Raw genomic sequence first — 14,686 nt, 5'->3', positions numbered from 1 at the left:
TGAAACTAAATATTTTCTAAATTAAAATAAAAAATTGTATTAAAAAAAACTAATTAATTAATTTACTTGCTGATGTATTTACATTTACACTTATTTGTTTTATTTAATAACGTTTTAATTTAATAGCAGTATTTAGACTTACATTTAAACCTACAATCTTATATTTCTTAAATAAATAGCATGTATACGCCTGAAATAATAGAACTTTCTAGACATGTAGGTGTTTTGAAGACTCAGACCTTTCCGATACGTTTGCCCTCCACCTTCAGGGCCTTCATCTTGGAGAAATAATGGTAGTATGTGACAACATAAGTGATGACGGACTTCTCATCGGGATGGTCTACGCTGATATCTGCAAAAACACAACAGATGTTATTGTGTATTTTTGTAAGGAGATACGGTGATGGAGAAGCTGAGAGATCAGGATGGGCTTTTACCTTCTGGATCGAGGAGTTTGGTGAGACCCAGGTGTTGCTCGGCCAGGTTGAAGGCGTTCTGCAGGTTGTAGTGAGCGTTGGACTTCTTCAGTTTGTCGAAATCAATCAGGTCTGGCCTGGAAACATTACAGGAATTGAAAATTAAGAATATTAAGTGTGCAAAACAATAATTTTGATGCAAGTGGACTGAAATTGGTACCTGTGTTTGTGAATGAGGGCATTGAAAGCCATTCCATCGCGCCAGCTGGTGGTGAAGTTGTGGATGTTGACATTTGGATATCTGTGAAACACAAACCAGAACTGTCAGATATCAAGAACTTGAATGCGTTTGTGTCTTTATTCTGGACGTGCACCCACCCTGCCGTCTTCATCTGGCACCAGAGGAGCAGGGCGTCCTTGGCGGAGCGTTTCTCTTTATTGTCTTCTGTCTCAACGCTGATGTCTTGGATCTGTTACACACACGATAACACATCATGGATATTTTGTGAATTGTTTATGCATTTCTTTGGCCGTAATGTGATAAAAATGAGAATAGTGCTATTAGAGCAGGGGTTTTCAAACGACAGAGAAAAACTAACATTTTAAATAAAAAGTAAAATAAAATTTAAAATGAAATGTAAAATGTAACTACAGTACTAGAGTACTATGTCTATGTTAATAAATAAATAAATAAATATATAAAAATGGTAAAATAAAAAAAAATTAAAATTAATTATAAAAAACTGATTCAAAGAAATAAATCAATACATATATAAAAAAGCAATCTAACAACACAGTACTACAGTAATAAAATAATACAAACTACAATAAATAAAAATGTTATAATATTAAAATTAATAATATTTTATCAATAAAATTAATAATAAAAATAGTTTATAGAAATAAAAAATATATCAAAATTTGATTAAAAATATAAAAATAGGTTTAAATAAATAAATATATAAATAAAAATATAAAAATAAGTACATCTAACCATACAGCATTATAGTAAAAAAAGGGTTAAAATGTAAAGTAACACAAACTAAATATTTTCTAAATGAAAATAAATCAAAATGTAATAAAAAAAATGGTTTAGTAAATAAATAAATAAATAAATAAAAATCTATTATTAAAGTAAGAAAAAAAGAAACTAAATATTTTCTGTATAAAAATAAATAAAAAATACATAAATTTTAATACATAATCAAGATTAAAATTAATAGAATACATAATATAATATATATATATATATATATATATATATATATATATAAAAAATTACATATAAACTGGGTCTTTATACATGAAAATATGCAGCTGACTTTTACATTTTAGGATGGATGTCCTGCACATGTTGATGATCACATTTGAGGGGTCTGTAGCATCTAGAACATGTTATGTACCTGGAAGCGGAGGATGATGGTCCAGATGAGTCCGAGCGTGAGTCGGTGGTTTCCGTCAACGATATCATGTGATCCCATGTTCTCCAGATGCACGCGCTGCTCCTTGAGGAACTGCAGGGCCTTGTCCACATTCTCCAGACAGTGGATTCGCATACGGCCCTTCGTCGGCTTGGGCTGCACAGAGATCAGAACATGTGTGTGAATTATACTGCTTTATAACATGCATGCATGCTTATTTTACAATGCATCTTTATTTGAGCGCTGCAAGGGTTAACAAAGATCTCCATTGCATGTGGAAAAGAGTAACTCGACCCGTAAGACTCAGCGCAGCATGAGTTAATGATGCAGTGGCTTTTGTTCCCGTCGCTCCTGCAGACAGGTTCATCGGCTATTTTTCTTTCTGACACATTTGGGAAGGAAAGAAGGTCTCACAGGAAAAGCTACGTGTCAAATGATATGATATATTAAACGCCTCAAGAGGGATTGTCCTATTTTTTACATTAAGGTCAAGTGAAGACCGGAGTGACCACAGTTCTTCATAACTCTTGAAAATAACTTTGCACACAGGGATGTGCATTAAAAGCATGAAGTTTCCTGGAGCTTTTATATTTTTAGGTCATGTAGAAATGGGTAAATGAGTAACCGGGTTGCAAAACAGCATTGTGCTTCAGGTGATGTTTATGACGAGACTTTGAACTGAGGAGCGGCTGTTTTGCACGTCTGGAGAAAGCTCCTGAAAAAAATGTGTGTATACTTGTATTGATATAATATTTAGAAAGCTTTAGTAAATAAATACTTTGTAAAATACACAACAAAAACTGAAAAAATAAAGAAGAAGAAGAAGAAATAATGCTAAATAAATAAATACAAATGTGCATTAAAATTAATTAATACAATTATTTAGATGAATAATAAAAATGGGTTTAAATTAATGAATATGTCAACTTATAAATAAAACATCAAACAGTACAGTGCAATAGTTAAAATGTTTCCAAAAAAACAGAAAAAAAAAATTATATATATATAATATATAATATATATATAACAGATATTTTTATAGTGAGTAGGAAAAATTGTTATTCAAAACTTAATTAATTAATGAATATTATATATTAGAGATATTTTCAAAAGTGAATAGAAAAAAGGTTATTCAAAAATAAATATAATATTTATTATATATATATATATATATAATATTTAGAATAATGTATTAAATATTTTTATATATAAATATATAAAATAGAATATTTTTAAATAAAGCTCTATATACATTAGAGATATTTTGTATTTTTAAAAAAATATTTATACAATTACATACAAAGAGTTTATTTGCAAAAACTCTTTTCATGTTTTTATTGTTTTACTGTGTTAGTTAGCTGTATTTTTTTTTTTTTTCACTTAATCAAAATAACCCACCTGCAGTTTGATTGAGATTGACTGGGATGCACAATGAAAAACACAATATCTGAAAATCTGTTTTTGCAAATAAACTCTTCATATATTATTTTACACTATATTTTTTGATCTATAAATATGCACACAATACATTATTAATAATCTACAGAAAGCTGCTGTGTGATAAAACGGATGAGCTCGAGAGCAGGGGTCAGGCGTCCCCTGTCTCTGGAGTATTGGCTATCCCATCATGCTTAGACAGACGGCTCAATCGCCAGCTGATCCTCAGTGGACGCGCTTAAGGTGAAGTGACAGCATTTCACTAATGAGCTGCAGGGCAGCGGGGCAGAACGACAGGTGGACATCCATCCTCCCTCTGAGACGTGGAGGTGGTACGTTCCTCTCCAAGTGGGTAAGAGGACCTCACACACACACACACACACACACTGCAGAGACTGCAGTGCAAAGCATGACATCAGCAGTTTTCTATTGGACGGCTGCATCAGTAATGCTGCTCTGTCTTTCACAGCGATTTCTGTAGGAGCAAGAGTGATTTTCCTATTAGCCAATCACACGATTAGATCACAGATGAAAGCCCAGACCCAGAGGCGTCTGATAAAATCCAAATTACAATAATTTCTGCTCGCTGAGGACAAAGCCTTAGTGAATACGCAGACTAAAACCTTGAAACGGCAGAAAAATGGGACAAAGAAAAAAAAACAATCAGCCTATAAAAGAACAGAAAATAAAGAAAAATTATTTGTTTTGATTATATCTGATATATCTAATTATATATAAAGTCAGAAAATTGACTATATATAAAAAAGTATATATATTAATTTACATATTTTATATAGATCATTGCATATAAAACAACTATATACAAATTTCAGAAATATGAACACAATAAGAAGCAAAAAATTAAATATTTTGAAAAACACTTTACACTTACATATAGCAGATTACACCACATTTAAATAAAAATAAAATGAACAATAAAATAAAAATGGACACACATACATATATATTATGCAACATGTAAAATTAATTTTTTTTTTTATTTACTAAATAGTTATTTCTTCAATAAATAAATACATTTTCCAATTCTAAAATCGGTTATAAAATATAAAAATATTCAGAAAAAATATAACACATAATATAAATAAAAAAAGTATTAAATATTTAGAAAAACACTATTTATATTATTATATTTACATATAGCATGTTACACCACATTTAAATAAAAATAAAATAAATAATACAATAAAATTAACACGTATGCATGCGCAAAATTTTATTTTATTTTTTATTATTAAAAATCTTGATTTTTTTAAACAAATAAAACTGACTAATTAAACGGTCTTAATCTAAAGTTTAAATATATTTTTGTAAATCTATTTTTTTTTCTAAATATATATTTTAATAATTGGACTATATAAACCAGTCTTAAGTAGCACTGGTATATTTATAACAATAGCCAACAATACACTGTATGGGTCAAAATGATACATTTTTCTTTTCTGCCAAAAATCATTATGATATTAAGTAAGGATTATTCCTTCCTTCTAAAGATATATTCCTTCCATAAATATATAAAACTTAATTTTTGATTAGTCATATGCACTGCAAAGAACTTAATTTGCACAACTTTAAAGGTGAATTTTTTGCTTTTTTGAACCCCCCTTAGATTTTCAAGTTGTTTTTAAATCTCTAAAAAATAATTCAACGTACTATAAAGAGTGGTGTTAACATGCTTTATTTAAGCTTACGGCTCTTTTATTCATTATCAAGCATATGTTTGCGATGAATCAGTGCTTTGTTTGTATGCTTGAACTTGCTGCATCTGAGAAGACAAGTCTTGACAAAACCAGCCATTCAAACACACGGACAGCAGCCCTGTCATATTTACTGTCTTTAAGATGAATTACGGGTACAGCTATATCTGATTAAACAGATAAAGGGGAAGTTGACACACTTGAAGGAGATTTATGAATGTTTCTACATTAAACGGTTGCTATAGTAAATGAAATGGAGCACAAACACATCACGGTCAGTGCTGGTACCGGTGCATTCTGGGTAAAGGCTTCTTCCTCTGGACTTGCCCGATACGCTTGTGTAAACTAATCTAGATGGGCCGCTTGACAGGGTTTGAAATTCAAGCTTCGCTTCGAGGGCTCGCCAAAGACAGCGATGAGTTTCACTGTCTTCGACCACGACCGTGCTGTGTCAGTGCAAGACCTTCGTTTCAGGAAAAGACAGAGGAAGCTCGAGTGATAGATCACTGAAACGGCTAATTTTAGGATGTGACTCGCGGCCTTGGTGAACAAGGCAGGAAATTTCAAAGGAAGGCGTATCCTTTGTTGGCACAATCTTATCGCGAACCTTGAGAGATAGTGAAAGTATGTGTGAACATAAACGCTGCTTTTACACGTGGCTCTTTCACACACACAAACACAATCCTGATATAGTATTCATTACTATATCAGGATTCATTACCCTCATAATGCAAAAATCTGCATACTATTTTATAAAACAGTAACTTAATATTTGCCATCTAAAACCATATTGTATCTGATCAGCAAATGAATGTGAAAACATTTCAAAGTTTTGAATGTTACCATGTTATTACTGCATTTACCCCTTATTATTAATTAAAAAACTCACATTATGTATGAACTACACCAAACAAACTAGTATGTAAAATAGTTATATATTTTTTCAATACTGATGATGAATTGTATTGGAATACATAATTGTATTAAATTTATAAGAACATATCATTTGAGAATTATCAGTATTAGCCCCACTGGAATTAATGGAATTCAATTAAATTCCTTTGTCTTTGCTCAACTCACGATTGCTCAAAACATTCCAAAATGTATGAAACCTGCATATTTATATTTATCAAAACAACATAAATATCACTCTGAAATGTTTTCAACAAAATAAATTCATTTTACTTGCATAAACTTTTGCTTTCAGCCGGAAAAAGTGATGAATTTTTCATGCTGCAGTAGTTTGTCAATAGACATACATATTCATGTTTATCCACACAATTCAGTCCTGAAAGTGTGAGAGATATGAGGAAAGTTTTCTAACACTAATATAACTTCATAATTTGACACCTAATGGTATTTCATACAAATGTGTAACATAACACAAAAAAGGTTATATTTGCAAAGTTTCGTTCCCTTACAAAAATCTTTGCTCTTTTTCATGCATCTCTTCCTAATCAAAACAGACTTTATGTGTTATTCAAGACAGAAATACAAGCTTGTTTGTCAAACTGGTTTTATGTATTCAGCCTCTTATCAGTCTCAGCCTTGTTAAGATGGTTTAACTAACGACCCAGAACTGTGCTTTAAAAAGGAAGGTCGCGACCTGTTGACACAGACGTTAGAGTTTAACTATGATCAACTCTGAAGGACGAGACGTCTGGCCGTCTGGAATGAAGGCCTGGAAACGTACAACTTACGACTTATAGATGATAATAAATGATAAAGTGACAATAACAGTCCTCAAAATTAAAACTTGTGAGGCATTTCTTAATTTAGGCACATTCATTGATTACATTTAAATATTTTACATTTTACAAATTCTATTGTCACTTAATGGAGAATAACATTGCAAAAAAAAACATAATCATCCTAAAAACTTTATTCTTAATTTTCCTTTTGCAAAATATTATTGTTTTTGTTTCTTTGTTTTATTTTATTTTACTTTATTATTTTATTTTGTTGTGAAACATGACATAGACATGTTTTAGACAAACTCCAAATTGTTGTCACTCATTCTCTTTGTGTTGGTTTGTTTGTTTTGATCCTATCACGTATTCCACACAGTTTCCATCTGTGTTTTTGTAAGCAGATAAGAATAACGCACTCCTGAAGCTGGAGTTGTAACAGCCTATTTTCTCCAAAGTCTGAGAGTCTCTGGACAGGAAAGAACAGTTTCAGGCAATTAGATGACGCATGTGGTTAATCGCCTGAGTGAAAGCAAAACCACCGGGGTCGTCATCCAAACGGCAGCTCCAAAACACAGTTATCTGAGTGACGGATTTGACTCAGCACAACCGGCCATCAAAGTCACATTAAATGAACGTCAGAGACCAAGAATGACAACATAATAACACGGCAGGACGCCACACACGCCCAAATATGGGCACTGCCATTTATGCTAATTGCGGCCCCGCCCCCTGCCGATGACATCATCAGCCAGACTCACCAGTCTCTCTCCGGACAGAACCTCCAGCAGTTTGATGAGCATCCGTCCATCCCGCAGGTCCATGTAGAGATCCGTGATCCGACACGACACGCGCGCCAGGTGCGAGTTCACCCATTTGGTGAAGGTCTTCTTTTGCACGGCCTCTCGCTCATCTGCAGGACGACAATAAAGATGTTTAAAGCTCTAAATTTAACACAAGACCGCTGAAAGTCTGAATAACAACACTCTTTATCACGGTTAATGGGGGTTATTAAGCACTGGGTATTTAATTGTGGGAAAATCACTCTTAAACCACAACCTCGAGTGAACTGCAGCAACAGCAATATTATAAAATTCAACAGTGATCAAAGGTTAATAAAATTCTATTTTAATACTTATACAATAATACAATAATAATAAATAGAATTTTCTGAACTGTCGTTTAATTCATTTTAATACAAAATGAATATAGAAGTAATATAAAAATAGCACTTAAATAATGATTTAAATAAAATACTATTATAATACTTGTATAATAATAACAACAACAACAACAACAACAATTTGTTTACATTAATTGAAATAAAAATAATTTAACAAAATATAATTTTAATAATTTAAATAAATATTTTAAATATTTTCACAATAATAATAATAATAATAATAATAATAATAATAATAATACACTTATCTAAAATTCATATAATTAATTAATTTTCAAAGCTATAATATGAAAATATAATAATGATAGTAGTAATTTAAATAAAATACTATTTTCAGCATACATTTTATAATACATAAAAATAATACTAAAAAATAAATAAATTGCTTATCTAAAATGTGTTGTAATATATTTAAATACAAATTAATTTAACATAAAAATATGATGAGAATTAAAAACAACAAAAACAGTAATTTTTTCAATATAGTTAATCAACTGTATGCATTTATGGAAATAATATTTCAAAATATTTTTACAATAATAATAATAATAATAATAATAATAATAATACATATCTCTAAAATTTATTTAATGAATTAATTTTGATACAAAACTAATAGTAATTTAAATACTTTTTAGTATATAAAAATGTAATGTATAAAAACAATAATTATTTCTAAGATACAGTATTTTAATTAACAAAATATTAATTACTTATCTAAAATGTTTTAATACATTTTAATATAAATTAATTTAATATAAAAATATGATGAGAATAAAAAAACTAATTCTAACAACAACAACAGTCATTTTTGTCAATATAGTTAATCAATGTAACTGAAAAAAAACATCCTCTGAATTATTATTTGCCCTAATTAATCAATTATTTGGAAACAGATTTTACAGCTGAACTATGTATGTGCTATATTTAGGCTGGTATGAACTAGATCTTCTAGGAAAAAAAAAAACAAGTCGGTTGTAATGATCCACAAACATTGCAACATTTCCCCCCCAAAAACATTCCCAAACACTAATGACTGTTTTTCTACGAAGAATCAAATGACGCTAAAATGGTCTGTGTGAACCCACACATTCAACCGTGTCGCAACCCGAAACCCGGTCGTTTGCCCTGCCAAATGTTCTATTGGCCTTTTCCACCATTATCCCATAATTCATGTGCGAGCAGACGATTTCCCCACCAATCAAACGCAGCAAACAATATGAAGCAGACAAAGGGCCGGCGGTGTGTTTATTTATGCTCCGCCTATGGGTGAGCAGTTCAAATGCAGATATTTATTTATAATCCTCCCAATTTTCCTGTTATTGCATTCCTCGTCTTCACACAGACGTAAGCGTCTGATTCAATTGTTGAGGTGAGACGACAGCGTTTTTTCCTGGTCAAGCCCTGGGTATTTAAGACGGCAGGATGAGCCCGCCTTCCTCCCCAACACGCCAGCCGCTCCCCCACAGCGAGGGTCCGTCTGAGACCGGACCGCGGGACAGAAAATGAGGGAGGAAGGACAAGAATGAGGCGAGAGAGAATGGAGGGAGAGGTCGTGTGTGACAGCTTGACCCCAAATACAACAAACAGAGGAAGAGCAACATCTGCCAATGAAGCAGGACAGAGGCCAAACACATCCACAGCTGAGACGACAGAAAGACCTGCGCTACGAACGTGTTAATTTCAAGCCTGGGTGAATCTTACACAAATAAAATAAAATAAAATGAGTTTTAAAAAATGTATTAAACAAATTAAATCTAAATTAAAAAAATAAAACAATGCAAAACATGTCAGGTCAAAATAAAAATAAAAAATAATAAAATAAATAAATAAAATATGAATTTCACACAAACATTCAATATAAAGTAAACAAAACAAAAAATAAAATATTTGTAAAAATTCATTTAAAAAAAAATACTTAAAATTAAAAAATAAAATTTAAACTAAAAATAAAATTCTGTTTTTAAAAGATTGATAAAATAAATAATAAAATTATGAAATAAACTGAAATTAATAAATTAAGAGCATTAAGAATTTTTTCATTGTGACATTATTGTCATGATAATAAAGCACTTTTTTTTACCCCCAGCTGATCATATTATTTTCAAGCTTTTACTTTTGAATAATTATCCATTTTGATTCACAATATTGTAACGTGAATGTGCTTAAACATTAATACATATATAAATAAGCAAATAAATAAATACATAAAATATGAATTTCACACATACATTCAAAATAAACTAAACTAAAATAAAATATTAAAAAAAAATAATAAAAAAAAATTAAATTCAATAAAAATAAAATTTAATATAAAAATAAAATTCCTTATAATAAAACTGATACAATAAACGATAAAATGCTAAAAATAAAACAAAGCATAATTTGTGTAATGGAAATACACTTTAATGCAATAAAAAAAATTGTTACGACCATTAAAAATTTTGCCAGTGTGAAATTATTTTCAAGATTACTTTTTTCAAGAACTTTGTTACTCACAGCTGCTCATTACTACAATATGATTTTAATTCTCAGCTTTCGTGTTGGAATAATTCTCAATATTGTCATTTTTACTGGATTGAATATACTTACTTGTTATGAAAATAATGAAAACAACGCAAAACATTTTTAAAATAAAATAAAATAATAATACAAAATAAAAATATTTTGCATAATGAAGATGAATTTTTATTTAAAGAAACTTTTTTTTAGAACCATTAAGAATTTTTGCACTGTAATTTAAATTTTTATAAAATAAAATAAAATAAAATGAAATAAATATTTTTTATATTTTGTAGGAATAATTTCAAGAAATATTTTTATGTTAATTAAGCATATTTTCCCTCCCAGATGCTCATTAATATGCACACTGCTTTTATTTTTTTTTATAATTCTCAAAGGTAATTGTAATGCTGTCATTTTTATAAATAATGAACGTAAACATGTTAGGCCCCAAAATATGCCTCAGTTTCTTCATGCACAACATCTCTCGTTTATATACTTGAATACTTGCAACATTTCTTTCTTCTTATTTGAGAGTGGAATATGACCAGGCCACGTTTCTGACAGGTTTGGTGAGAATCATCATTCTGGATTGTGTCATTTCTGCTCATAACACTCTTGTCTGATGTTCTGGAGCTCATGCGGTGAGTATATATGCATGTCTGCATTATAGACTTCAGCTTCAAACAATGAGAAACACACTTGAACAGCATGTGCAGAACTGATGATTGATTTTTCCATAGGCGACAGAACAGCTATGAAAGCAAATCATACATCGAACCGTCGTCTCACATGTCAAGTTTCATACACACTCCTATACACAAACACAAAAAAGTGCTGACCACACGTCTGAGGGATTTTTTCTTTCCCTTCTGCTACATGATCCACATGTTAAAAAGCACCTCAGTGCAGTAAACAAAGAAAGAGTCTCAAAAGAGATCTCGTTAATATCTCAATTGTTTCTCATGGAAAGCAAACTGAGAAAGATCAAACTCTGAAAGACACACTTTTCCTTTGAGTTCAGATACACATGCAAATCACATTTATAAACTCAACCCAAACCACAACATTTCAGAATGCGTGTTTTTCCTGGATGGGGAAAAAACTACATATTTTGACACAGTCAGCAAGAAAAACAGATAGCTTTTGTTCCTTCCTCTGCTTCAACATCTGATTTGAATATGTTTTGTAGAATGGAAATGCATTTTATTTAAAATAAAATGTATTATTTTTAGGACAAATAAAATAAACAAATATTTGTCATCATGAAAATGCATTTTAATTACATATCTTTAAATAATAAATTATAATATAATAAATAATAAAATAAAATACTTTCTATCATGAAAATAAAAAAGTGGACCATTAAGAATGTTTGCACTGTGACAAAATAAAATAATAAAATAAAATAAAATAATATTTTCTATCATGAAAATGCATTGTTAATTTTCTTTTTTAAATAATTTTTAGAATCATTACAAATTTTTGCGTTGTGATAAACAAAATAAAATAAAATAAAATATTTTCTATCACGAAAATGCAGTTAATATTTTTAACAATTTTTAGGATCGTTAAGAATTTTTGCATTGTGATAAATAAAATAACAAAATAAAATTGAATTAAATAAAACAATAAATATTTTCCACAATGAAAATGCATTTTTAATTAAATATTTTTAACATATTTTTTCAGACCATTAAGAAATAAGAAAAAATAAAATAAAATAAAATAGAATATTTTGTATAACGAAAATGCATTTTAATTAAATTATTATAAAATTACTGTTATTATATGACTCTGCTGCTAACATAAAGTAAAATAAAATATAAAGTAAAACTAAAATATTTAATATAATAAAAATGCATTTTAATTACATTTTTTGTATTTTCTAGGTCCATTAATAATGTTTAGATTGTGAGAAAATAATTAAAATAAAATCAAATATTTTGTATAATAAAAAGGGATTGCAATTTAATTAATTGTTTAAAGATTACTGACAATATTTTAATTGGAAAATGGCGATTCCTCTGCTTGAAAGATCTGAGAATCTCAAAATCTGCAAATAAATGTCAGAGCGTCTAGGAGAAAAAAATCAAGACATTAAAAAGATCTGCACTTTCTCTTTCAAATAACCTGCTTATGACCTGTTTCTGACTTTACAAGCTCCCTCATCCATTCGGTCAGACGTGCTGCTGAACTGTGGCTGCATTGTGAGTTGATAACATCGCAACCAATGCCACCAAACGCTACATATTAGCCGGGCCTGCGGATCCTCCCAAAGGACTGTGGGTAGGGCAAACAATGGCGGCAGTGTTCCTCCCCTCAGCCCCGGGAGAAACCGCGGGGAAGGCTGCAGGAATGCAGCAGCATCTGGACTTAGCGTTGGGTAAACACGACCCGCCGTCCAAAACACTGAGCAGAGCAGCTAAATATGCTTTCAAATTAATGGACGTGTTATAAAGTCATCAAACACAGCTCATGGCCACTTAAAGACCAGGTAGTCTGAATATAAATGGTTTTATAATAGTATGCTGCAAATAGAATTAAAAAAAAAAGAAATTTATAAAACAATAACAATAAAATAAATAATAAAATGATCAAATCAGTTAATTAAAATTAATTTTTAGGAACATTAAAATTTTTAGATTGTAAAAACTATTTTCATGATAATTAAGAACATTTTCAATCCCAAGTGCTTATTACTGTTTCCAGTTTTTTTATTTTTATTATAATTCTTAATTATAATAAAAAATTATTTATTTTTATATAATTCTTAATTCCTTTTTTTATATTTTTACTTCCGTTTTTATATTTTTACCTCAGTTTACCTTAATATTTTAATTTTTACTTCAGTTAATTGTTATAAAAATACTGTAAAATAGTAAAAACAATGCAAAAATATTAGGTCCTCAATATGCTTTAATAAAATAGATAAAAATAAATAAATAAATAAATAAAATAAATTTTACTTTAGGTATTTGTTATAAAAATAATGTAAAATAATGAAAAAAAATGCAAACATGTTAGGTCCTATATATGCTTTAATAAAATTAAAATTAATAAAATTAAACTATAATCAAATTAAATCAATATTTAAATTGTTACTTTAGTTAATTGTTGTGAAAATAAAATAAAATAAAATAAAATAAAAAATAAATTTTTACTCAGACATTTGTAATAAAAATAATGTAAAATAATGAAAACAATGCAAACATGTTTGGTCCCGAATATGCTTTACTAAACTAAACTAAACTAAACTAAACTAATGATTCTCATTATTGTAAATAATACTATTTACGTGTTATAAATAAAAAATTGAAAATAAATGGCTATTTAATACTAAAATAAAATATAATAAAATAAAAATAAATAATAAAATAATTTTAAGCAAATAAATTAGAAGGGAATCATTTTTTAGGATGAATGTGCATTACTGTTATGAAAATAACGTCAAATAATGAAAAAAATGCAAACCAAAAAATAAAATATACACTAATTTAATCAGATAAAATCATTTTGAATAATGAAAATAAATGTTACATTTTAAATTAAATAAAATTAATACATATTTATGACCGTAGAGTATTTTTGCATTTTGACATTATCTACATGATAATTAATCACATTTTCACACCCATTACTGTGACATCATTTTTTAAAAGTATATATATTTCTAAATGGCGCTCCTCAGCACTGTCATTTTTACTGTTTGCGTTTTAGAAATTCATCCATCTGCCGCTCATCCACCATCTCGAGAGTGTCTATGTAAACACCTGGTAGCTTGAATATAATTGGCAGTTTATTACTATGCCTTTATAACATCCAGAAGCAGACTGTGTACAAGTGTTCTTATGGGAAAAAAACAAACCGTAAAATGTTATTCAATTTATTTTGAGGGCAATGGCAAAGTCAACTGAACGACAGCTGACATTGAGAGTGAATCTGCATGCGGCTGAGCAGCTGAGCCCGTTCAGATAAATCAATACTGGAGTCTGGATTGGTGATCAGGTCAGGAGCTCACATTAGTCACTAGCATTGTGACGGTAAACGCGGACAGGGTTCATACCAGTACATTTCCATATGGAGAAACACCGGAAACACTGCGTAGGTTGAATTGGCTATTGCATTCACCTGCTCGAAATATAGCCACCATCATCGTCTTAAGTTTTCAAGAGTCACTGAGGTGTTCTTAAGCCATACGTAGGTTGCAATCTGGTGATTATGATGTTCTCTAAAATTCTTACCCTCCAAAACTCACTATTACATTCAGCTAAGGGGGTTGCAAAGTCAAAAAGTCCAGTGTTAATCTGTATATTCTGCTCAG

At 29.7% G+C, this 14,686-nt stretch overlaps 1 protein-coding gene across 3 annotated transcripts in view; it reads right to left on the bottom strand.

Annotated features, from left to right (window-relative positions):
* Positions 1-14,686, bottom strand: part of sptbn1 (spectrin, beta, non-erythrocytic 1) — a 101,602-nt gene that overhangs the window by 35,291 nt on the left and 51,625 nt on the right. For all 3 annotated transcript variants that reach the window (XM_051123109.1, XM_051123110.1, XM_051123111.1), the window contains 6 exons: positions 7,439-7,590; positions 1,820-1,993; positions 795-886; positions 637-717; positions 438-553; positions 240-352 (listed from right to left, as the gene is read on the bottom strand). In XM_051123109.1, the coding sequence (XP_050979066.1) occupies positions 240-352; positions 438-553; positions 637-717; positions 795-886; positions 1,820-1,993; positions 7,439-7,590 (728 nt within the window). The remainder of the gene's footprint in view (positions 1-239; positions 353-437; positions 554-636; positions 718-794; positions 887-1,819; positions 1,994-7,438; positions 7,591-14,686) is intronic.

Source organism: Labeo rohita, chromosome 11 (assembly GCF_022985175.1).
Source record: "Labeo rohita strain BAU-BD-2019 chromosome 11, IGBB_LRoh.1.0, whole genome shotgun sequence".
Classification (NCBI taxonomy): Eukaryota; Metazoa; Chordata; class Actinopteri; order Cypriniformes; family Cyprinidae; genus Labeo; species Labeo rohita.
Note: the sequence above shows the minus strand (reverse complement) of the source record. Positions and strands in the feature narration are given on the sequence as shown.